Raw genomic sequence first — 25,124 nt, 5'->3', positions numbered from 1 at the left:
ACCATAAAACAGGGAGCCCTAATTATAATGCTTTTCCATCTAATGATAAATTGTGTGGTTAAATGTCTAAAGGTGTATGAAGAGTGTAACTGTCCGCTACGCAAGCAGGGTTGTACAAGAGTATTTATTGCCTTTCAAGCCTGTTATATCTGAAACTATTGCTAGATGGCTAAAATCTGTTATGGCAGAAGCTGGTATTGACACAGGTGTTTGGTGCTCATTCTGTTAGAGGCGCTATTGCGTCAAAGTCATTTATGTTGGGTTCAAGTGTGCAAAATATAATGAAATCCGCTGATTGGTCTCCTGATTCTACGTTTAAACAGCTCTACTACAAACCTGAGGGCGAAATTTCATCTGTTGTACTTGAGAAGCGTTAAACTAGCATAATCCGAAGCCTTCGGTCCTGTAATAGAATAAAACAATTGCTAGCATTTGCACCAAGAATTTTCAATTCTATTAAGGACACGGAGGCAAGGATCATCCCACCCAATATGTAATTATCATTACAGTTGTAATTTATTACCCGCCCTTATAGATGGGTAATTTCCACGGTTACTACGGGTTGATTTTCTGTTTCAGGTGTAGAGCAGAAAGGAGAGTGATTCTTCACCATGTTGTGGGTCTCAGTTGACACTTTGGGGCCCATTAGGATGGCGGGCGGATTGCCCCCGCCAGGCTGGCGGTAGCCTAGCGGGGGCAATCCGCCTGCCATCCTCACATAAATGACCCCCCGCCAAATTAGTATGGCGGGGGGACCGTGGCAGACGGAAAGACCGTCCGCCGCTTTTCCGCCCCGGTCGCCTTGCGGCCGGGGCAGAAAAGGTTTAATATGGTGGCGGTGTCTACTAGACAACGCCAGCCATATTATCATGGGCTTAGTTAGATGCCTTTCAGTGGTGGCATCGCATGCGGTCTTCACTCTGGGGGCCCCCTGCGGGCCCCCAGAGTTAAGGAGAGGTGGGGGTGCACACGGGGGGTACCTGTGATACCCCCCTGCATTTGTTTTAAACAAAGCGGCAGGCACCGCGCGGTGCCTGCCACTTTGTTAATGCAAATGCATTTGTGCACTGTTAGCATTGTGGCGGGCGGTGCTGATAGTACCGCCCGCCACAATGCTAACAATGCAGGTTGCGCCCGCCACAGTGGCGGGTGCATCCTAATATCCCCCACGGGACCCCCGCCCTTATGGCGGGCAGTCCCAATACCCAATAGGATGGCGGGACCCCCTTTGTGTCTTGGTTCACATTTGAACTTGTGTTGAAGTCGGTTTGGTTTCCTGCAAGCTGTCGACTTCGTTCGGTTGCAGACAGTGCATTGATAGCGAAGTTTTGTGACGGTAGAGAAAAATCCCAACCCATTTTAATCTCCGAATCTGAATGGTCTACGTATATTTCCCAACAGTATGCCCCTAATCAATTAGCAGACCAGTGTGAGGGAGTTCTTAAGAACTTAGAATTGGGGGTTGACGTAGGGGAACCAACAGAATTGGAAATTGTAGAGTATATTAAGGGATCAAGATACTCTGGGGCAATGGGACCAGATGACGTTCCAGTAGCCATAATAAAACAGGATAGTGAAGATTGGGCAAAATTTTTACATCCATTGTTTGCTTATTGTTATGACACTGGAAACATCCCACATTCCTGGAAAGGAAGTATATTGGTTCCTTTATATAAGAAGGGTCCAAGAAATTCCCCGTCTAGTTTCAGACAAATTTCCCTCTTAGACGCAACGGGGAAACTGTTTGCGAAGAGTATTCTTGGCCACTTGCAAGAGTGGGCTTTTGGAAACAACTATATACCTCTGGAACAAACAGGATTTCGCAAGAATAGTGGCACTCTGGACAACATTTCTGTTTTACAAACTTTAATTGAAAAATATCCTATGGGCCGAGGGGTCCCGTTGTACACCGCTTTTATAGACTTCTCCACAGCGTTCGATAGGGTTGATAGGTGGACGCTGTGGAGGAAATTGGTGACAATGGGGATCCCAGGGAACCTTTTAAGATTAATAATGGCACTTCATTCCTCTACGTGGACACAAGTATTATTGGGGGGATCCCAAAGCCTATCAAGGAAAATATGTACCCACAACAGGCTAAAGCAGGGGTGCCTTTTGGCACCTTTACTTTTTTCTATTTATATTAATGATCTGCCGAGTAGTGTGGGACGGAGTAAAGGTGACCCCCCCAATTAGGTCCTCTTAAATTAAGTTGTTTGTTGTATGCAGATGATGCAATAATAATGGATCTAACACCAATTGGGCTACAAAGAAGATTGAGGGATCTGGTTAAGTACACAGAGGAGCATTTTTTTAAAATAAATATTTTAAAGAGCAAAGTCATGATTTTTAGTAATCAAGGGTGTAAAGTGAGAAAAAACCTGAGTTGGTTTTTGGAAAGGGAAAAACTTGAAGTTGCGAAATGTTATCCATATTTAGGAAAAATATTCTCCTCAAACAGGTGCTCTGCTAGCAGACATATGGACCATTGTAAAGGGAGAGCTATTTCACAAGCATCTGCAATTAATCGCCTCTACATGCAATGTGGGAAAAGACATTTTTCCCACATCATTGCGGTGTACAAAATAAAAATACCGCCGACATTGAATTATGCAAGTTAAATAGTAGATGAGTGTGAATGGGAATTTGAGAAAGTGGAAGGAAAGATTTGGCGCCAAATATGTAATCTGAAGTATGCTGCGCCAATAGCGGCACTTAGGCTCGAATTTGGTCTACTGTCAACATATGCGTTATCAATGGCTGCCTGTTTAAGATGGTGCAATGCTTTGAATAATAGCCCCGATAACCTATTGAGGGCAGCATTGCACAGAGAAATATTCGTAAATATGAAGGGGAAAAGCGTAATTTTTAGAAACTACATAAAGGCTTTAAGTATGTTCGGTATAGATAAGGAAGGGGCAGCAGTTTTATGTAAAACCGTGTTAAAGCAGATAATTAAGAAGTCAATTTATGTGGTGAAAGAGATATGATACTATGTTCATTGAATGGGAGGATGGACTGTATTGCGGGGAGTTCTATTGTCAAAAATCCCCAGCCATATGTTCTGTGGAACCTGGAACATGGTGTTCGTAGAGGTATTCTGTTGCTAAGATTTAATTTATTACCCCTGAGAGTTGTAACAGGTGCCTGGGAGGGTATTCCCAAAAATGAAAGATTTTGTCATCTGTGTAATTGTGGAATACAAGATCTGAATCATGTTTTGATTGTGTGCCCCGCACTTCACGCAATATGACGAAGATACTTAAGGATTGCTTTTTTAAAGTATAATATTTATACAGCTGAACAGGCCCGGAATTGTCATATGTCCCCTCCATCTGAACTGATGTGTTTTAAACATTTTCGGTTTTTTAAAGAATTTTTAAATGTCTATTAGGATTGTAGGATTGTAATATTTTTAAGTGAATTGAAAGTTTGAAATACCTTCAAGGCAATTTATCTTCATTTGCTGCTATATCTGTTAAATGAAATCGCACTAAGCACTTGCACTTTTTTGTATGACATGTAAATAGTTGTTTAATGTTTTGGGGTTGAAATGTCTGTATAGCTGCTAGGGGAGCGTTGGTAATATCTCTGCCAAATTTTGCACAGAGCATTTGCACTTTTCTATGTCAATGGATTGTTTTTCCCCTTTCGCTAAACTCGGATTACATCTGGTATTGTTTCGTGTGTGCATTTTCAAATTCAGGTATTTCTTATTAACTCCTCTGTGTACTTCTTTTTTAGGTTTTCCGTATTGCCCATATTGTGTTTCTAACTGGAAAAAGATCTTTTGTATTGATATGACGTAGCCCAGTGTATAGTTTAGTCCACTGTAGGAAAGGTCCTCTCCTTTAAGTATTGGGATTGTAGTATAAAATTTTACATTTACTTTGCATTTCTGTATGTAATGAATGATGTTTTTTATATGTACTTTATGTGGAATTCTTCGGAATTCTAAATCATAATAAATACTAATTGAATTGGACAGTGCTTGAAATTGAAAAAAATAGAAGTGCAGGTACTCTGTACCAGAGTACCTGCTTGTTTCTGAGAAGTGCTGGTACTCTCTAACTAAAAGTATTACATCACTCTTGAAAAGTGCCGGTACTCTATCTCCTAAAGACAAAAAGTGCTGGTACTCCATACCGGACAGTACCGGCTTACTTAAAAGCATTGGTTGCGGATATAAAGGACATTACTCGTTCGAGGCAAAGATAGAGGATATGGTCACATGGAGGGTCCTTGTTATAGGGACAGAGACATTGTGATGGGTGGATATGCACCATGGCATTATGGGAAATGTAGTTTTTTGTGTATATTGAACGTTTTCATTGGCTGCTGAAATGTTACAGTAAAGAAAAAGAAAGCATAATCCTCGCCTCTGTGTCCTTAATAGAACTGAAAATTGTTGGCGTGAATGCTAGCAATTTTTTTTATTCCAGGGCAGCCAGTGCCCTTTGCAAACTCCAGCATTTCCCTCTTTGTTACCAGCAGGTTCTGTCACCTCATGATACTGGCTGCTTGGTGTGACATTCTGCTTCTTATTGTGTGCTTGTATTGTAATGCATGACACACTGCTGGGTGGACATCATAAAAGTACACTGATATTATATATCAACATTTTTATCACTCAGGTTTTTTTCACTGCAGACGGCATTTAAACATTTTAAGTCATGACTCCGAATGCAAGAAAGACCAGACCGTGCGTCTTTACCAATGCTTGTATTATGCTTCTTGGTGACCTGCCTATATTTCCGGGAGATTTGGGTTTATTTGGAGAATTTGACTAACCACTGTAGGAAAATTTGAAGCCGCTAGCCATATTCTTTTTTTAAATTTCAGATGTATTTTAAGGTTAATCTAAATACATCAAGGAAAAGGGTATTTCTTAAATAGGTAGAATACTTTTAATAGAAAACGTACATGGCGCCGCGAGGCCATGCTAATGACAATACAGCGCTATGCACACCTGTTACCATAACATTTCCGCAGCCTGCCGTTCTTCACCCTTGCTTAGGTGTTTAGTTTGTGAAGCTATTTCTCAGATTTCCGGGACGCGCCTGGAGGGATGCGTGTTGTAACTGTCATTGATAAAACATGAGAAACAAAGGTGCGGACTCGCTTAGACAAAAGTGGGTACGGGCCATTGTTAACATATTATGTGGAAGGGTTGGGAGGATTTGTTTCTGAATACATCGTGCATCGCGGAGCTTCGAAACACTAAAAATACTCCGTGTCAGGTGGTACTCGTCTAAAGAAGAGACAAAGTTCAGATAGGCCTCGCGCCCGAACCTGAAGAGCAGGTTCCTTGACTGACAGCCTGGGTGGGGTACGGATGCCAGTGCTGTCTCCGGACTCAAAAGTGGCTGGATCAGGGCTTGAGGCAACTGCAGCTCACGCGCCCGGGAGTGATGTCCCGCCTCAAGGTCATGGGTCTGGGACTGGCTCTGTTCGCCTCAGGTAAGCGTCATCAAGGGGCTTCTGGGAGCGGTGGGACACGGTAAAACGTCAAGGACTGGAGTTAGATTTGTTAGTGTTTTGAACAATAAGAGGTCGCTGTGTTTCGGTTGCTTCCTTTTGAGAGGGATGGTGAACACCTGCCCGGAAATGAATAAAGGCCCCTCCTCGAATGACTGTCTTTTTAAGCTGACCTGTTGGCCAACAATACGTTGCCTTCTGAGTCTTAGAATTAAGCGCTACAAGTCTAGACTCAAATCCCCCACGATACAAAGTGTTTTTGGTATTTAAAAAGGACTGCTTGTATATGTCACCTGTGACAGCGTGTGAATGGGGTCACTTCGTTCTTAAGTTCACATCGGACTTGAGATCAAGTTTGGAGGGGAGGGGCTCGGAAAGAGTTTCTTTGAGCTTTGTGCCATTACAAAAGGAAGTATTCCGTGTTATGTATGACATTATGAGATAGTACCGTAAGTTTAGGCTTGACTTGGTTAGCTCATATGTCGAAAGTAAGACTACAATTTCCAGAATGCAATTTGCGGTTGCGGGACTAGCTGAATGAGCGACACACGCCATATAGCCTATTGGCAGCTGTGTCTTTTTATGTTTTCCGGCAGAGAGCGATGACAGGCTTCAAATGTATAAGGGTTAAGAAAGGGTGATATGGAAAAAAAACTTCCTTTGTGCCCCAGGGACCATATCATAGCCGAACTGAGAGCCTATTTTATGTACCTACAGGACGTTAAGTGGATTCATATAACCCGATATTTCTCTGAGTTATTGCTTCATTTTCAGACAGCACAGCTCTGACTGAAGGAGGCACACCTTGTCCACGGTTTCTGGGTTGTGCAGTCTTTAAATAACTTCACTAAAATTCCCTTCATGCCATCTCCCGCATGGCGGGGGGTAAGACGCCAGGGCCGGGTGGCCTCCCACAGGAGTTCTATGCATCTTACCGAGATACGCTGATTCCCCATCTCTTGTCACTGTACCGAGAGGCAGCAGATTGCGGCTTCTTTTGTCCTGAAACGGATCTGGCCACGATTGGGGTGATTCCTAAGTCTCAGCCCCCCCCCTCTGCCCATTGCTCTGATTATTGCCCTATTTCCCTTATCAACTTGGAGCTCAAAATATTTGCCTCAGTCTTGGCGCAGCGCATACGCCCATACCTGAGCACATTGGTCCACATGGACCAATGCGGCTTTATGCCCGACCGGGGTACCAGGCACTGCCTCAGACAACTCTACCTTGCTCTGGCGCATCGCCACCAACTAACTCCCTATCTTACGTTGCTCCTCGTGGATTTCGAGAAAGCATTCGATTCCGTGGATTGGCGGTATCTAGAGGAGGTGCCGTCGGAGATGGGCTTTGGGCCCTCCTTTCGCAACTTGGTCAAGACCCTATATTGCAAGCCCCGGGCCCAGGTTATGGGTAACGGAGCCCTCTCATGTCCCTTCCCCATTGGGAGGGGCACGAGGCAAGGTTGCATCCTCTCCCCTCTCCTCATTGTGCTAGCGATGGAGCCCTTTGCTTCTCTCGTCCGCGCAGACCTGCTCCTCATGGGGTGGCACTGTCCTGGTCTGGCAGAGGACAAGAGTGCCCTCTACGCTGACAACGTCCTGATCTTTTTGTCAGATCCAGCCCGCTCAGGGCCTCGTGTCTCCGAGCCCTACACTTTTTTGAGTGTGTCTCTGGTCTCAGATTGAACGCGGCCAAGTCGGTCCTGGTCCCCCTTCATCTGTCAAGAGAGTGTTTCGATTGGCAGTCCTCGATCCCTCTCCGGCGGCAGTCTTTCAAGTACTTGGGGGTCTGGCTGACGCGCCTTCCTGATCTCGCCTGGTCCCTCAATGTCAGCCCTCTGGTGAAGCGGGTCCGCGCTGATCTGCTTTGATGGCAGACATTGCCATTGAACCTTATGGGCAGGTTCGCTCTCTTCAAGATGATGGTCCTGCCCCGTTTCCTTTATATACTCCAAAACCTGCCCCTCACCTTCTTGTGGTCCTGGTTTCGTACAATGGATGGCCTGGCCATTAAATTCTTGTGGGGGGGTCGTAAGCCGAGACTGGCCCTAATCACCTGCAGGATTCCGCCCTGTGATGGGGGGTTAAGAATGACGAACCTTCATCTCTATTATCTGGCGACCAGGCTTCTTACTGTACATGACTGATTCAATGGCGGTTGGGCGGATCCGGCCTATCGCCTGGAACTGCATGCGTTTGGTTTCTCAGATATCCAGGGGATGCTCTATGCAACTGCTATCCCCCACACTTTGCAGGAAGTTACTCGTGGGGTGTTGTTGGCCTGGCGAGCTGCCCTGCGCCATACCCGCTGGTCGGGGAGGTTAACCCAATACACCCCTCTGTGGTGCGGAACACAGCTCAGGGAGGTTGCCACCCTCTCTGGGTTTAGACCCTGGGACCTCATTGGGATTTCTCAGCTGGAGGATGTTTGGAGCAGGAGCCACATTCGTTAGATCTACAGACCCGGTTCTCCCTCCACACATCTCAGTTTTATCGCTATCTTCAGTTGCGCCATGCACTCCATATGCACATTTCAGAGGGGACCTCCTTGCCCGAATATAGCCCGCCTGAAGCACAGGTTATGACTGATAATTTGGGAAGGGGGGATTTCCCGCATTTACCGTACCCTCATAAATAACACCCCCAATTCCCTTTCCTCTCTCCGGGATAAATGGGAGGGTTGGATTGGTCCATTAGATGATGCTGATTGGAGGGATGCGCGATGGCCCCTAAAATAGTTACAGCTTCTGCACGGCTCTGGTTGGTTTCGAATATACTATTTGCACGCAGCCTATCTCTCGCCATTGCGCCTTCATCGCTCTGGGCTCTGGTCCAATGCTTCCTGCCCCCACTGTCGGTGCCCTCAAGCAGATTTTTATCACATGGTATGGCTCTCTCCAGATATTATGCATTACTGGGTGTTAGTGACCACTGATCTTACGGAGGTCCTGGGCTGGGAGGTCCAGTTGAATCCTATGAGCATACTCTTGGGGGTGACTGACGGTCTGGATGGGAACAGGGCTGAGAAGCTTTGTCTCACCACTGCCCTGATGGTGGCTAAACGCGATATTGCAGCCCTTTGGTTGGACCCGGGGGCCCTTTCCATGACGCGGTGGCGCAGAGGGGTAGATTGGTGCGCAGCGCAGGAACGTCCCATGTATGCTGCCAATGGTTGTCCTAAAAAGTTCCGAAGAGTGTGGGGTAAATGGGTTGGGGTGGTAGATGACTGAATTACTTGAATTTTTACTGTGGACATGGTTATGGACATTGTCGCCTGGTGTTCCTCGTTGGACTCCTCTATGTGGGGGGCTTCTTCTCCCCTGTGTTATTTGTCGCTATTGTTTACTGCTTATTGTGTGAAAAGCTGGTTATGTTTTCATTTATGAATATGTATTCATTGAAAATCAATAAAATTGATTATCACAAAAAAAATCCCTTCATGCTGGGTGCTCACCTCTGCGCCAGAAAGCACATAGCAATGTGGTCCTGTTTATCACCTTCATGCGCACACCAGGACGAAATGGTGGGCTTGATTGACAAAGGTTTTGCGTCAGGTTTATGTCACTTTCATAACGGAGACTTGGCGCAATATCCTTTTCAGGATCTACAAATCAGCTCAAATTGGTATTTTTTACTGTTGATATTACCGATATTACCATAAACACTGCCTGCACCAAACACAAATGCATACAATGTCCCATCCTTTCCAAAACACGTATACAGCGTGTCTTTACAAGCTGAAAATCTGCCTGATTTGCAAACGTGGGACACTTTTTAGCTTTCTGATTTGAGACGGCGCTGCTTTCAATTTTATGCCTGGGTTTATTTTCTGTCCCAGTCTGCCCTGATGAAACATATAATCAACCTAATATTATTGATGACTGGATTCAATCCAGACGCCAATAATTAAATACAAGCAAAACACTGTCCATAACTGCGTCCAATTCAAATATTCTTAATGAGGAAATCCAGTCTAAACATAAGGAATGTTTCAATCCAATCCAAACACCATTAATAAATGGATCCAATCGAAGTATTATTGCTATTAAGATCCAACCACAACACTGTCCATAGTTGAAAGTACCTAGGCAGCTTCGATATTAAGAAAGTAGTGGAGTCTTATCAACAATGAAAACTAATTAAGGTATTGCCAAATTGAGATCCAAGCAAACATCATTAATTTGGAGATGCAGCTAAAAGGTCAGTAGAATTTTTTTGTCAACCTAATATGGTTCATCTTGATTTGAACCCAGAGTATCTTCCTTATCCTAGAGGGCGCTACACTCCCAGCTGGAGAGTGCATTGCTCCAGCCTGGGGAGTGTTTGAAAATGAAGAGAGTACCAGGTTGGTCCTTCCTTTTTGGACACTGCAAACTTAGGGTCATTACTGTCTTATTGCTGAAATACTGCATGCAGAGATCGGTAAGTGGTTGCATTGATTCTTTATTATTTCTTTATGTTGTAGCTGCGCCCACACATACGTCTGTCCCTTGTGCCCTCGTGTCCAGGTGCCCTCCCCACTTCCCTGACAGGAAGTGGTGTCCGCCTCCTGTCCTCTCCCCACCAGTCATGTCCAGGGTCATAGTTCCCCTTTTCCCAGGTCACGATGAAAAAAATAGAAGCCTTCTCAAGGGTCTCACTGATACCTGGTCCCTTTAAACCAACAAAGAAGAGATTGGCACAGAATCTGTAATATAAAAAGAATTCATTTATTAACCTCAGATGAGGGAGACTACGTCACACAGTACCCTCAGAAACTGTATGAGGCAGTCTAAAGAGTACAGAAAACAAGGGCCTTATATATGCTTAAGGTTACATAGTCAGTACAAGACCAAGGGGAGGTCCTGGCACATGTAAGCATGCAAAATGACTAATATGGGTATGCAAGATCTGCTTGTTCAACGAAGTGGGAGGAGAGTTACTTCTCCATACATCAGCTAGAATAGCGTGACAGTTCTATAAGAGGAGCAGGTGCATTCTACTAGCTAGGCCCTTCTGAGCATGTGCAAGGCTCTGAAGAGGGAAACAGCACATGGCGAGCACATGGCTACCTAAAAAGGCTACAAAATGACATTCAGCTCATGTTAATAAATCCCTGCAATCTTTAACAACTACATCTCCCCTTTTGTTGCAAGAACATGGGAGAGAAATGATGAGAGAGAGACAGAGGTAGATAGAGGGAGAGGGAGGGAGAGAGAGAGAGAGAGAGAGAGAGAGAGAGAGAGAGAGACCTTTTGTTGTTCCCATCATTACATTTCTTCAATCAGTCTTTTTGGTCTTTTGCTCACTCTTCTTGGACAAGGTCCTTCCTTGTCTTTCTGCGATCCCTCTTCTTGTCCCTCACCATGGTCTGATCCTCTTCCTTTGTTGTCCATAGCTTCACGTCTCTCATCTGTGTCTGTGTTCACTGCTGCTGTGTCCTCTCCGTCTTCATCCTTGATCTTCAGTCCCTTGAAGTGAGAACTGTTCCTTGTAACTCGGTAGATGCCTGCTGCTGCCGTTATCATAGGCCCCTTGACATGTGTCACTGTTAGCAGTTCCTTTGAGAATGGACTGTCTGATTTTCTCAGTTGCCTCTGATGCACCACCACTGAGTCCCCTTGCTTGAGGTGAAACGGAGTGGCATGTTGCCTAGCATCGGCATACGCTTTCATTTTCTCCTTGGCCTCATGGTCTCTGACAGCAATGCTGCTGTGCTCTGGTGGCACCCTTGCTTCTAGTTGTGGTAGCCTCGTCCTGCTTGGTCTTCCCAGCACTAATTCAGCAGGGCATCATCCCGTGGAGCTGTGAGGGGTGTTTCGATAATCTCTTAGTACTTGACAGAGTGCTTGTCCTATTGATATCTGCGCCAGCTTTGCTCTTTGGACAGCCTTCTTTATGTTCCCCATGAACCTCTCTACCATGCCATTTGCTTGTGGCCACAGAGGTGTTATCTTCCTGTGATGAATGCCTATGTAGTCCATGAATTTTCAAAACTCCTCCCCTGAGAATGGAGGACCATTGTCTGTTTTTAATGTTTGTCGGGAGCCCCAGGCTGCAAATATGTCGTCCAGTATTGGTAGTGTTACGCTTGCTGATGTTGTTGAGACTTGTCGCACTACGGGGAATCTTGAATATTTGTCAATGATCACGAGCAAGTAGTTGCCCGTGTCTAGAGGTCCATAGAAGTCTGCTGCCAACATTGTCCACACTGCTCCTGGAAGTTCCGACATTTGTAGTGGTCCAGGCTTTGCTGGCTGCCCTGTTGTTTGGCAGATGTGGCAATTTATGATAGTGTCCTCCACCATTTTGTCTAGGCCAGGGAACCATACTTCTCCCGTAGCAGTTTCTTTGTCGCGCCAATGCCTCTGTGTGATTCGTGTGCCAAGTTTACAGTTTGTCTGCATAGTGCACTTAGCATGACTATTCTTGTTCCTCTCATTATTATTCTGTTTACAATCTCTGATAGTTCTTCATGAACCGTTTTAAATGTGAGCATCTCCTCCTTGTTGACTCCTTCTTCCATGATGCTCTTGTTGGCATGTCTCCATCTCTGCAGTCTTGCCACCACTTTCACCGCTTGCATTGTGGCATCCCTCCCTGTTTGTTGCAGGAGTTCCGCTATCGTTATTGATGCCGCAGTGTTCTATTTTAGCACAAAGTTTAGATATTCAGCAGCTATTTATTTACTTGTGTTTTATATAGTGCTGGCTAGACCCGGAGGTATCAGAGGGCTTTACATGAGGAGAGTTACATAGGTTACAAGTTACACATTGTTACAGAAGGTACGTCAATTACAAGTTACATCCGTTGGTTGAAGGCGTTGCTATTGATGTGTTCTCAGGTGTTTGCGGTAAGGGATGCCATTACATGTAATCAGCCAGGTTGTGTTCTTTTCCCGGTTTGTGCACAATCTTGAAATCATAATCCATCAGTCTTATGCCCCATCGCTCAATGCGAGGCGGTATCTTTGCATTTGGATTGACATATATTGTCACTAGGGCCTGATGGTTAGGTATGATGGTGAATGGTTTCCCGTAGATGAACATGTGGTAGTGTTTACATGCCCATACTACTGCTAGGCTTTCCTTTTCTGGCTGCAAGTATGCCCTCTCAATGTCAGACAGACTCTTGCTTGCATATTCCACATTCTGTTGTGGAGAGTCCCTGCCCGGCATATGTTGTGCTGGAATTGCTCCTAATCCTACCGGGCTGGCGTCCACCGTCAGCTCCGTGCATAGCAGTTGATCGAAATAGGCAAGATGGTCCACCGCTATTACAGCATGTCTGATGGCCTCAAACGCCCTACTGCATTCTTCTGTCCAGATGAATTTCTGACCCTGCTTCGTTAGTTCTCGAAGCGGTGTGCTCACCGTGGCAAAGTCTTTTATGTATCGAGCACAGTAGCTGGCAAACCCAAGAAATTACCTCACTTCTGCAACGTCTGCGGGATGACTTGCTTTTTCCGGCGTCTCTACCTTGCTGGAGTCTGGTCTTATTCCTTTCTTGGAGAAGATATGTCCGAAGAACACCAGTTCACTTCTTCCCAGTTCACACTTGTCTTTATTCAGTGTTAGGCCTGCTTTTTCCTGATGCAGGCATACTCTCTGCAAACTCTGTCATGTCTTCATCTGATCGACCAAACACCAAAATGTCGTCACTGTAGTTTAAGCTGTTCTTTACTGGCCTTATTACCTGCCTTATGGTCTCCTGAAATATTTCTGCTGCCGATGAGATGCCAAAACTCAGTTGTTCTTAGCAAAACAGGCCCATTTGTGTGGAGAATGTGGTAATGTACCTTGATTGTGGGTCAAGCTCCAATTGATGATATCCTTTGCACAGGTCCAGCTTTGAAAACCGGCATTCGCCAGTGAGACAGCTGATCATGTCATTGAGGTGTGGCCCAGGGTGTATTTCCCTTTCAATCGTTGTATTTGGTATCCTCATATCTACACATATGCGAATCTTGGATGTGTACTTTTTTGGAACTACCACTATTAGCGACACCCATGGGGTCGGTCCATCCGCAGGCTCTATTATGTCTTGGCTCAACAGGCTTTGTATTTCCTCTTCTATCTGTGGCTGCAGGTGCATCGGCACTCGTCGGGGATGCTGAGCCACCGGTTTTATTGCTTCATTGATATGCAGTGTTATTTGCCGTCCTTTTAGTTTGCCTAAGCCTTGTAGCATTGCCGGATAGTCCAGCAGGATGTTCCATTTCTCTGACATGTGGTATGTCATTGCGAGGAGACCCATTACCTGTGCCGCGAAGATGCTTAGCACACATGGCGCTGGAATGTCTCCCCATAGCACACGTATTTCTTCTTTGCTTGACCTGTCGTTGTACATCAGTGTCTCTGTAAACTTCCCCAGGTTGACCACTGGTTTCCTCGAGCCCCAGGTGAATACATCAACAGTGGACAGTGATAGTGGCGGTTTCATTTTCATCTTTTCATATTCTGACATACACATTATGTTGCATGTGGCCCCGCTATCTAGCACGAATCGTGTGCTGTAGCCTCCTACTTCAACGACCACGGTCTTTGTTTTTTTTATCTGATGTTTCTCTATTGGAAGAATGCGCTCTGGCTCTCCGTCTTCTATAGGGGCATCGGTCATCAGATAGTCGTTCCACGTTCTCTTGTACTGCTGTTCCTTCTGATTCAGCTGAGGAGCTGTGATTTGCTGTTTCCATGTGTCTGGCATATCTGTTTGTTGCCGTCCGTGCTCTTCCCATTCTTCCTCGCTCAATTTTAAATTGTGCACCCATGCAGGCGCTTGCAAAATGATTGTCCCTGTTGCATTTCCTGCATTTCTGACCCATTGCTGGGCATGCGCCGACATGTGGAAACTCGAGTCCGCATCTATAACATGTTCTTTCTTGCAGTGTTCTTGGCGGTGGTGCAGTGTTTTCTTTCTTCCTGTTGTATCTAGTCATGAGGTTTGTTTGCTCCACTCTACTTTCTTTTCTCAGATCCATCTGTCTTGCATGTGGTGTTCTTGCTTACGCCGGGCCATGGTCCGTTTTTTTTCTAGCGATGTCGGCTCTTTCAGAATTCGTGTGCGGAACTCAACAGACTGACAGCCTTCAATGATGCTCAGTCGAATTGCCTGTTTATTGTCAAACTTATGGAATTCGCAATATGTGACCAGTTTCCGCAGTCTTATTGCAAAGTCGTCGAGGGACTCCTCTGCTCCTTGACACACGGTGTTGAAGGTGTACCTTTCAAAATCAATGTTTCTTTGGAGGTCAAACTTATCCGTGAGGCACTTTATCAGTCCCATGTATGTTGCTGTTTGATCTTGAGGAAATGTTATTAGCAGGTCCTCCACTTCATCCTCTACGAAGTTTAAAAATAGATCTATGTGTTTTGCTTCTGCGATGTCAGTAGCGCACAAGTACCGTTCGAACTATCGAATCCATCTTTCCCACATGATACCTATCTGTGGTTCCGATAAGCTAAATGGAAGTGCCCTGCGAAAAATGGCCTGCGAGCTATTCTTGTCACTTGCAGCATCCGTCATTTTGTTGACGAGCAGGTCTTCATCTGTATATGGTGCTTAATTTCCTTGTTGTATTTTCTCCGGTTTATCTATTTATTTATTTATCTTGTATTCCTTTTTGTTCCTTTCTTTTCACTCTTGGTTGTTGTTATTTTCTTTTAATTCCCACTTTTTCCTTCTTTCTGGTACTTTATTTCTTTTTGTCTGACGCCAAAACGGCATCTTCTTCTTTCTTGCCTCTTATTGGCTCTCTTGCCTGACCCTAATATGGCCGCCGAGATTCGGTGGGCGAGATGAGGTAAACTTTGTATGGCCTGACCTCAAAATGGCCGCCCGATCTTCCTTGGCTTCTGTTAGACCTGACATTATTGGCGTGAGCCTCCCTTCCATTTTTACTGATTGCCTCCTCTGTTTTTGATATGTTTTGCTGGTTTAGATGCCTTGGACACTGTGCTACTGCTATCCAGTGCCACAGTGCAAGTGCTCCCTATGTTAAATTGATGTATTGATTAGTGACTCCATGATTGGGTTATTTGATTTACTTGTCAGACCCTAGTAGAGTGCACCATGTGTGCCCAGGGCTTGTAAATCAAATGCTGCTGGTGGGCTTGCAGCACTGGTTGTGCCACCCACAGAAGCAGCTTGTAAAGCGTGTCTCAGACCTGCCATTGCAGAGCCTATGTGCACTCTAGTACTGCCATGTCGACTTGGTAAGTGCACCCACTTGCCAGTCCTGAAACCTTCCCTTTTCTTTATATCAGACACCCCTAAGGTAGGCCGAAGGGCAGGGTGCATTGTAAGGATATGGGAGGACATGCCCTGGTGTGTGTGGCATGTCCTAATAGTGAATGGCAGCCATTTTCGTTTTTCACTATTGTAAGGCTACCTATTCTCCATAGGCCAGAATGGATAGTTTGATTATTACATCCTATAATCCTAACTGACTCAGGGAACATGGTAGAAATTCGAGTTTAGTATGCCTGAACTCAGAATGATAAAATACATCTTTCAGTGAAGTTGGTTTTTACATTCTGTGTTTGAAAAAAACACTTTTAGAAAGTAGGTATGTTCTTGCCTAACTATCCAAGCCTGCCTCTGCTAGGTTGTGTATTGTGTGTCTGGATCTATGAGTGACAGGGGCTGGGGGATTCCAGGAGACAGGGTGAGTCAGCCCAGTGGTGAATAGGGCGATCTGCATCTAGATGGGATGGAGGAGTTGCACCTGGAACCTGAATAGGGCTGTGCCTTCCGTCTACAATGCTGGCTCTACCACCTAAGGTGCGCCTGATGACTCGGACCTGCACTGTGAAAGGAAAGAAGGAGTCATGTAAACAGAGTGCTCCAGGACTGACCAGAACTGGTTATGACAAGGCAAAGGCCTCTCTGCCTTCAGAGAGCAAAGAGAAAAGTAGTATAAATATGAGGACCCAGACCCCAAGACTTTAGATCACGTCTGGGAACAAGACGAACCTTTTGCCAAGAAGAAGAACCAAGGAAGCTGCAGGGGTTTGGACTACCCCTCTGCCAGTGTGCTGTTTGCTGGGTTGGCCTGCAGTGGTTTCTTTATTGCCAAGGAAAGGAGAAGGAACTTTTAAAGAACTTTCATCATCTTGCAAAATATTTCTCCAAGAGCTTGAACTTGTGCTTGCCTCCTGCTGAAGTCTCAGGGACAAAAGACTTCACCACCAGTTCCCCTCTGAATCTCCTTGCTGGGAATTGTTTCTGCAGAAGCCTGCATGTCGCTGGGAGCACGATGCAACTAGAAGAAGTGTGTCGCCGTCGCAGATGTAGTCGTCGCATCGCCGGTGAAGCGTGCCACCACCGCGTCTCCCCAGAAGCATGTCTTCATCGCAGCTGTCTGCTGTCGCATCACCGGAGAAGTGTGACGCCATCGAGAGGGTTACCATCGCATCACCAGAGAAGCATGTCGCAGGGCCTGTCACGGCTCCAAAGTACAGAGTCTTCGCAAGGCTGCCAGGGCGTGTACGCATTGTCGCATCAAGGACGCCATCTTATCGCATCGCACCAGGATTGTCGCATTGCATCAAGGCGCCATCTTGCGCATCACAACCGGGTCGCAGAACGAGAATCTACGCATCACCTCCACTCCGGTAAGGATCACGATGCATCCCCGACTCTACGCAAGCATTGAGGCACGACGCATTATCTCCCCTGAAGCATGGAACCGACGCATCTCCAACTCTGCGAGCCTTTTGTTTATTATGTGTTACGCATCCAGGTACTTTTGTGAGAACTGTGTCGCATTTATCACCAACTTGAACGAAGTAACTTCTACCATCTTTTAAGTCAAGTTTGAGTACAGTATTGTGGATTTTTGTCGTTTGTGGTCTTGTGTTAAGTCTATATAAGGAATACTTATTTTTTATAAAACTTGTGTTGTGTCCATCGGTAGTGTTTTCACTGTATTACTGTGTGTTTTCACAAATGCTTAACACACTGCCTCTGAGATAAGCCTGTCTGCTCATGCCATGCTACCAAGGGGGTTAACAGGGGTTATCTAGATCTGTAATCCCCTTATCCTGACTTAGAAGAAAGGGTCCCTATTTGGACAAAGGTGTATACCATTGCCAACTAGAGACCCCCAGTTTTAACAGCTCCCTATTGGTTGTTCTGCCTGACTCTAAGATGGCTGCCGAGCTCTCACGAGATTTCGGCTTGAAATCTTCACGCGGGAGGCTCAAAGCTGTGTTAGCAGTCCGCAGTCGGCTTCTCTCACGGTCGGGTGTTTTCTTGCCTCCCTCACTCCTCACCTCTCCTGATGCGGCCGGAGTGGGCTCCCAATGTCGCGGTAGGTGCCAGCACACGGACCAGGGTGGGCTCCTGGCTCCGCTTTTCTTGCGATCAAGGTGGGCTCCTGATTTCGTGTTTTCTTCTTTTGGGGGGCACGGACCAGGGTAGGCTCCTGGTTTCGTCTTCTTGGGCTCAAACGGGCTCCTGAAGGCACGCTTCTCGTTTAGGTGGTCGGCAGACCAGGGTGGGCTCCTGGCTCCGTTTGGACGTCATCAAGGAGCGCACGGCTTGGATGTCTATTCTTGATCCCAGGTCACTACAATTACATTTCATAAAACTGATAAACTCCTTGTGATTTCCCCGGGGGAAATCTGCAGCATCTGCTCCCTCTTTAGGTTCTTGGTGGTGGCCAAGTGAAAAACATCACCCATCCCTTGGGTCTACTCATAGATGAGGACAGATTTGATTTCTTTCCAGTGCACCAAACATGGAATGTGGGTTTGGTGGTAACCTGGAAGTTGTCCCAGATCATCTTGCCTCCCACTTTGATGAGCCTCTTGGCTCCGTTGATGTAACCCAACATGGCCTTTTCTGGATGAGTTCCAAACTCTGACGTGTGTGTTGTGTGTATACTCGCTGATGCTGTGCATGCCACCAACTCGAAATAACACCACATAAAGCATGATTAATGAAGATGTGCCTGTTGCTTGCTTTCAGCTCTTATCCTCCCAAGTGTGTGGGGCCTGAAATGGGAGGTCAGCATCCAGAATAAGCGAGTCCATGAGTGCGGTGGGGTCCTTGTTGCGGACAAATGGATCTTGTCCAGTGCGAGTTGCTTCAAGAGGTAAGGATTTTAAACCTGCAAACCAGGCCTGCAGTGCCTCAGGCTAGTGCTGCCCTCCAGTTCTTTGGCTATAAAAAGTCATTGCCTCCTGACATGTGACTGGTGCCCTCTGTAGCCCTGCTTGCTTTCCGGGGGCCCTGGCTTATGATTTCCCCACCAGAATGGGGAGAGGAGTTGGCCTAACGGCTAGGGCGTCCAACCTTGAATCTGGGGAATTGGTTTCCAGTCTCGGCAATTACGGTAAACATCCTGTGATTCTGGGAAATCGGTTAATCTCCCTGTGCCTAACAAAAATGAATGTGTCCTCATGCAATCCAACTGGTGCTATGTAAAGCGCTCAGATACCCATTTTTGGTCAAGTTCGCGCTATATAAAGCTCTGTTAAAAAAAAAAAAAGAATGCTCCTCCAGCAGCTCTGTCCTACCTTTTGACGCTCTAAGAAACACCTACCTGAAATGTGACTAACTTTGTCCAGATTACTATGGTGGTCACTTCACACCATGTGATCATGAACATGGTTTCTAGTCTTTGGCTTTCTGTGCGACAACCTAGTACATTTCCAGGGTTTTAGTGCTGGTTTACTTCTTCATGATTTGTTTGTGAAAGACCAGGATGCAAAGCAGTTTCCGCATCCATGGAGTGAGGTACCTGGCCTTAATACTGACAACAAAGCATAACATGGACATTGTACGTTGTGTCCAAGAGGGACAGTTACCCATTTTCTTTCAGGAAATGACTGTGGACCTATATTACCTCGTAGTAAGGTCCAAATGACTGGCATTAAACAAGCAAAAAAAAAACCTGTAAGATAGCTCATCCATTTGACAGACGCGGCCCGTGAAGGTAAGAGAGGTGGGGGGCCAAGGTGGGGGGAGACAACAGACAACAACAAGGGAAACTTAAATAAAAAAATGAAAAACTCTTACCTCGCGCTCGACGCATCGCTGACTTAGCAATGTGGCGAGCGCCAGTTAAATAGTTTTTGTTTTTCTATTAAAGTTTCCCTCATCATTGTCTGTTGACTCCCCCCCGCCCCACTGCTCTTACCTGCACAGGCTACGCCTGTTATTTATGTTTCACTAGCAGGCTTTTGAGTAAAGCCCTATAGTTGTCAAACAGTGCAAGTACCTTCAGCAAATTTGGCAGTGTTCAAAGTCCCACGTACTCCTCTGTGAGCATGAAAAGAAGCAACATATGAAGTCCAGCTGCACTGCACCATCAGCTCACAACCAGCTCAATAGACCAGGTTTCCCATTAGAAAACAAAAACTCTTTCGTCCCTATCTCTTGTATTAGGGCATAGGGCTCAGACAGGAAGTACGCACTAAGTCTAGTGTTTCCCTTGACTTAAGTGAGGCCCATATGTGGTGTGTGTTCTATAAGATATACAAGACAAAAAAGGAAAAAAAAAAACAACATCCTCTCACGACGTCTACTGCTATCATCTCCTTTGTTTCATTCCAATATTTACTATTATCTTTGTTTTTTTATAATGGCTTGTTTCCTTTTTTTCCTCATGGTCTGTGGCTTTAGATGACATTTTTTAAGTAATTATTTCCTGACCGTGCTTAAGCAGCATGTAGCCCTATACAATACTATGTCAAATCACAGCTACCTTCTTGTAATACATCTACACTGGCTTTATGTCATTTACAGATGAGAAAATAGTAACATCAATTTGGAAAAAAATATTTATGTTATTTTAATATTCAAATAAGAAATACAGGAATTAAACTTCAGTTTTAGAGCATCCAGATAAGGCACACAGGTATTGTGTGCTGCAGTCAAAGAGTATTTGGCAGGCTGCAAATCACAATGAGTATGGTTTTAAAGCATGTTACAGAAATATTTTATTCTCTAATGAGAATAAAAAAATTTTTTATGTCCATTATCTTCCTTTTGAGGATTTTTTAGGGCTGATGAGTTTTCGGGTTTGTTATGTAAGGACTTGTGCTAGCTGTAGGAGAGTAGGGTCTGCTTCCTATGGTTACCCCCACTTTTTACTGTCATTCTCTGTTTTTTCGACTTTAGTCTGGCTGTTGCCCTGCTAATCAGGACCACAGCCTAGCTGTTCTCTCTCTAAATTGATACCATGTACTTTAGGTACATACCAGATTGGTTACTGGGTCACCCTTGTGAGCCCCTGTATAGTGTACCCGAGGTACCCAGGGCATAGGTGCACCCTAGGCCTACCAGGGGCTGAAGCATGTATTGTGCCACCCCTGGTTTGCCATCCAAATGAAACCACAGGTCTTTTCATACAGCCTGGGTAAGGTGGTGTAATCACCCCTCACTTAGATATAGCATACCTATATCTATATAAATATATAGACACATATACACCTATAAGTCACTTCTATGGCAGACCTCGACAATCCAGGAGGTAGAGTGCTTGGTTTTATGTGAGAGGGTGCCCTAGCTTGAGGTCAACCCCTCTGCAGCTTTCGGAACCATGTCCTTATAGCTGTTCTATGATATAGCCATACCATATACTCTTAAGTGCATTATAATCCTCGCGGTTAATGCTAACTTTGGTTTGGCTTTATCAAAGCATGTTGTGTAAGGTGTCAAGCACTTTGGAATACTACCCCGCCGCCATTTCTGGTGGCGGGGGTAGCATTCCACCATTCTAGAGGGAGAAGACATGTAGTTACTGGTAAACCCGGTTAAAGTTAAACATAGCCTCAGCATCACAAAATGGATGCTGCTGCCACAGACATGACTCTGCCCTCCTGCTGTTGGACGAAACTCTGGCAGGGGAGGCCTGGACAGTAGGTTTCCTGTCCAGGGAGGTGCTGGCACCTCCCAAGACAGGGTTTTGTTTATTGGGGCAGGGAGGGCTGCATTCAGTGTATGCTTTCCAGACACTGCCTGGCGCACACTAGGTGCTCCATGCATTTCCCAGTTCAAACCGGTTGCTGGGGCACTCTGCCCAGCTCTGACACAAAACTGGACAAAGGGAAAGGGGTGCAACCACCCCCTTCTCAGGTCCACCCATAGGAGGGACCTTAAAGGTAGTCCAGCCCCTAAACTTAGTATAAGTATAGGAACCTAGTTCCTAGGACTTTAGATTACCATGGACGAAACTCTGAAACATAAATCCTGGACCATCGACATTCCATTTCGACTGGAAGATGGAAGACATCTCCCTTGTGGTCAAGGAGTGACCACCCTGTTCAAACAGGCACCAACAGCAACTTTGCCGGTCTGCATTTATGAGGCTCCTGCCGGATCCCAAAGAATCTGTGACACAGGACATGGACTTTCAGACATGTCTGACCCGACCTTCGCTCACAGCAAAGCTGAGACCCGTGGCAGACACAAGAGACGTGGGACCGGAACTCCTGGACATCCTGCATTTTGCAAGCTGCACTCACTTCACGAGGTATCTCGAAGTTGTGCATTGGGATGCTTGAAGCCCCAGACCAGAGCACCATTTGCAACCAAAGCTCAGAGGCCCCCACTCTACGAGTGTTCCGTGGGTCCCGCTTTTGCATTTCAGCTTGATGCATCTTCACGGATCCTAGTCCATTAGCTAGTGAGCCGCCTAAAGACTTTACTTTGAATCTAACTTGATTTCCTGGTTGATCCAGGCTTGCTCCATCTTTCCTACAAAGGAGAAGTGCCACAGACCTTGCAGGACTGCACCGAAGCCAATCTTGACATCCTGCGTGGGTTGTGTTTGCCAAGGCTTGTTGGATCCAATCCGGATACCGACACCTCAGTCAACTAGATTCTTTGTGGGACAGCTCGAATCCAGCTCCTGGTCCTTGTCGACGCCTCCTGGTCCTCGTGGCTGAAGAGACAAACTTCACCTTTTCACCTATAATCACCCGACATTGGTTGGCAGCTTTCCATCGGCATCCTGGTCACTGGCAAGTGTCCCAGACTCTGTCCCTTCTGCTTTCAGGTTCTTCAGATCTTTGATCCATCCTTGGATCCACCTGGACACGTTTCCTCTATTCGCCTGCAGCACTTCTTTGCTGCTCTCAATTGAAATCGACGACGAAACCCGACATCAAAAGACACCTATGCACTCTGCTTCCGTGGGTGAGGTAACACGAGTACTCTGGTAGTCTCAAGGGTATTGGCCCTCCTAGTGTCTAAGTCTAAAAGGGTTCCATCATAGTCCATCTGGAAGTATCCTTAAACTGTAAATTTGTAACTTGTTTGTTTCCCATAGAAAGTCAATGGTAACCCGCGGCTGTGTTTAGACACTGCACGCGTCTCCCGTGGGCCTCCTACTTCCTAACCTTTGGTTGTTTAGAGTATCCCCAGTGATTCCACAGGCCCCAGGCCTGCTTTCTAATTCTCACGTGGTTCTTATACCACTATTTTAGTATATGGATTGTAAGGCCCCAAGGGTAAAACGTATACTGTGCAACTTATCGTATGTTAATTAAGTAACTTGTATTGTACTTTTACCTCTGACCTCATAAAGAGTGTAGAGGGGTTGTGTTTAGAATAAATACATATATATTTGATATATACCTTGTGTGGTGTGCTTTCATTTGGTACTCAAGGGATTATAATTGGTAAAACAACTTGCTTAATGCGCACTCTGAAGTCTTAGCCTGATGACTGCTGGTCCATGCTACCACTAGGATAGCTTTCTATAAGGTTGACTTTACAACCACCATCAATAAGGGTCGATTAGACTGGTGCAAGATGCCCACTAGAACTAGTGGACAACATATGCCAGGCTAACTTCTCACATTGGTGTGCAGCGGATGGGATAAGAGCTTGCATTGTTTTACCAAATAATCTTGAGAATATCATTTGAAAAATCACATCAAGGTACCTGTAGGTACATATGAAGTCTTATAATACATAAGTTCTACTGAATGTAGCAGTTGTAGGTGGTAAGGGCTTAGCACACCCTGACTACAACTTCTAGAGAGGTTCTAGTAGGAAAACAAGTAATGTAGGTAGGTGCACACACCACACCACATCACACTAGTCATGTCTTTAAGAGCAGGAGGTAGTGCCTCTCGGCCAGATGTCAGCCATGTGCAGACAACTAAGTATGACACTTTCACTTTTCACGATTTGAGAAGCTTGTGTGTTGTCAGAAAATTAAGACAAGGACAGAGTCCAACCACCCAGGACCCAGTAAATCTTTTAGTGGCAGATGACTTAGAAAAAGCATCAGACCCAGAGGCACATGGTAGCCGGGAGGGGGGGGCATCCCTCATCAGAAGAAGATCCTAGTGGGGTTCACAACCAGGATGATGATGCTGATGATGAGGATGCAGGCCAGGATGAGCTTGATGAACCTAACCTGGAAAACACAGGACTACCTGAGGGTGGAGAGGACCTAAGAGGGCCTCCCTCTATCACTCCACGTAGGCGTAATAGTGAGCACAGAAGACACAGATCTCTTTCAGATGAATCTGAACATTCTGACTCATCACTAGGGTCCTCTGCCTCTGCGCAAAGGAGAATGACTTCCCCTCAGAGAAGAGAGCACAAAGCTAGAATGAAAGAAGTCAAGCTTATGATCAAGAGGCAAGAAATTGCCCTTGCCAAAGAGACTCTGTCACTTGAAAGAGAAAAGAAATTGTGTGGGCTAGAGCCCACTGGTGGCAGCAACAACCCTAGTGGTAGTGAAAGGTCTCATGACCATAGAAACCTGAACCAAATTGTCCCTCACTATCAGATTGAGGATGACATCCATAAGTGGATAACTGCTTTGTAGAGAGCCTGCAAAGTACAGCAGGCACCCCAAAGTCAGTGGGCAGCAATTTTGTGGCTCTCCTTTGCAGACAAAGGCAGAGACAAGCTCCTCACTGTTAGAGAAGAGGATGCTGACACCTACAATGTCCTGAAGAGTGCTCTGATAGATGGGTTTGGCTTAACCACTGAGCAGTACAGGTTGCTGTTCAGAGACACCCAGAAGACACAGACTCAGGACTGGACAGATTTTTTAGATTGTGCTACTAAGGCTCTGGAAGGCTGGTGACTGGGCAGTAAAGCAAGTGACTATACAGGATTGTATAACCTTATAATGAGAGAACAGATTCTTAATAATTGTCAGAACCAGTTATTGCATCAACACCTGGTTGACTCTGATTTGACCTCTCCACAAGAATTGGGTAAGAGGGCAGACAAATGGGTCAGAACCAGGGTGAAGCAGAAGGTACAGAACCAAGGTGGTGACCAGAAGAAGCAAGACCAAAAGGGTGGGGAGAAAGCAAAAGACCAGAAGTCTTCTAAAGGTCCCCAAAAAGCTTCTAATGGTGGGGGTTCCCAACAATCCAAAAAGAAAGAAGGTCCAAAGAAACCTTGGTGCAAGATTTGTAAAGTAAATACTCACTGGACCAGTGATTGTGCCAAAAAGGTGACAGCTCCAGCCACCATTGCCCCTAAGGCAACTGTTCCCCCTAGTTCAGCTCCAAGCGGTGGTTCTCAACAGAAGGGTGCAGTAGGGTTAACCCTGGGAACTGAGATGGATTCTGGCCTAGTCAGACTCCAACTCAAGCTGTTTTGATCTGTGATGTGGACATAGCCATGTCCTCTACTGTGCGTCCCAATAACTTGGGCAAGTACAGACAAACTCCTTTAATTAAT

General features: G+C 45.8%; 1 protein-coding gene across 1 annotated transcript in view; it reads left to right on the top strand.

Annotated features, from left to right (window-relative positions):
• The first annotated feature begins 5,378 nt into the window (after positions 1-5,378).
• LOC144768693 (prostasin-like) overlaps positions 5,379-25,124 on the top strand; it is a 151,160-nt gene continuing 131,414 nt past the window's right edge. The window contains exons 1-2 of the mRNA XM_078652553.1: positions 5,379-5,460; positions 18,429-18,555. Of these exons, the coding sequence (XP_078508679.1) occupies positions 5,412-5,460; positions 18,429-18,555 (176 nt within the window). The 5' untranslated portion in view covers positions 5,379-5,411. The remainder of the gene's footprint in view (positions 5,461-18,428; positions 18,556-25,124) is intronic.

Source organism: Lissotriton helveticus, chromosome 7 (assembly GCF_964261635.1).
Source record: "Lissotriton helveticus chromosome 7, aLisHel1.1, whole genome shotgun sequence".
In the NCBI taxonomy this organism is placed as follows: domain Eukaryota; kingdom Metazoa; phylum Chordata; class Amphibia; order Caudata; family Salamandridae; genus Lissotriton; species Lissotriton helveticus.
This window is presented reverse-complemented; position numbering and strand designations above follow the sequence as displayed.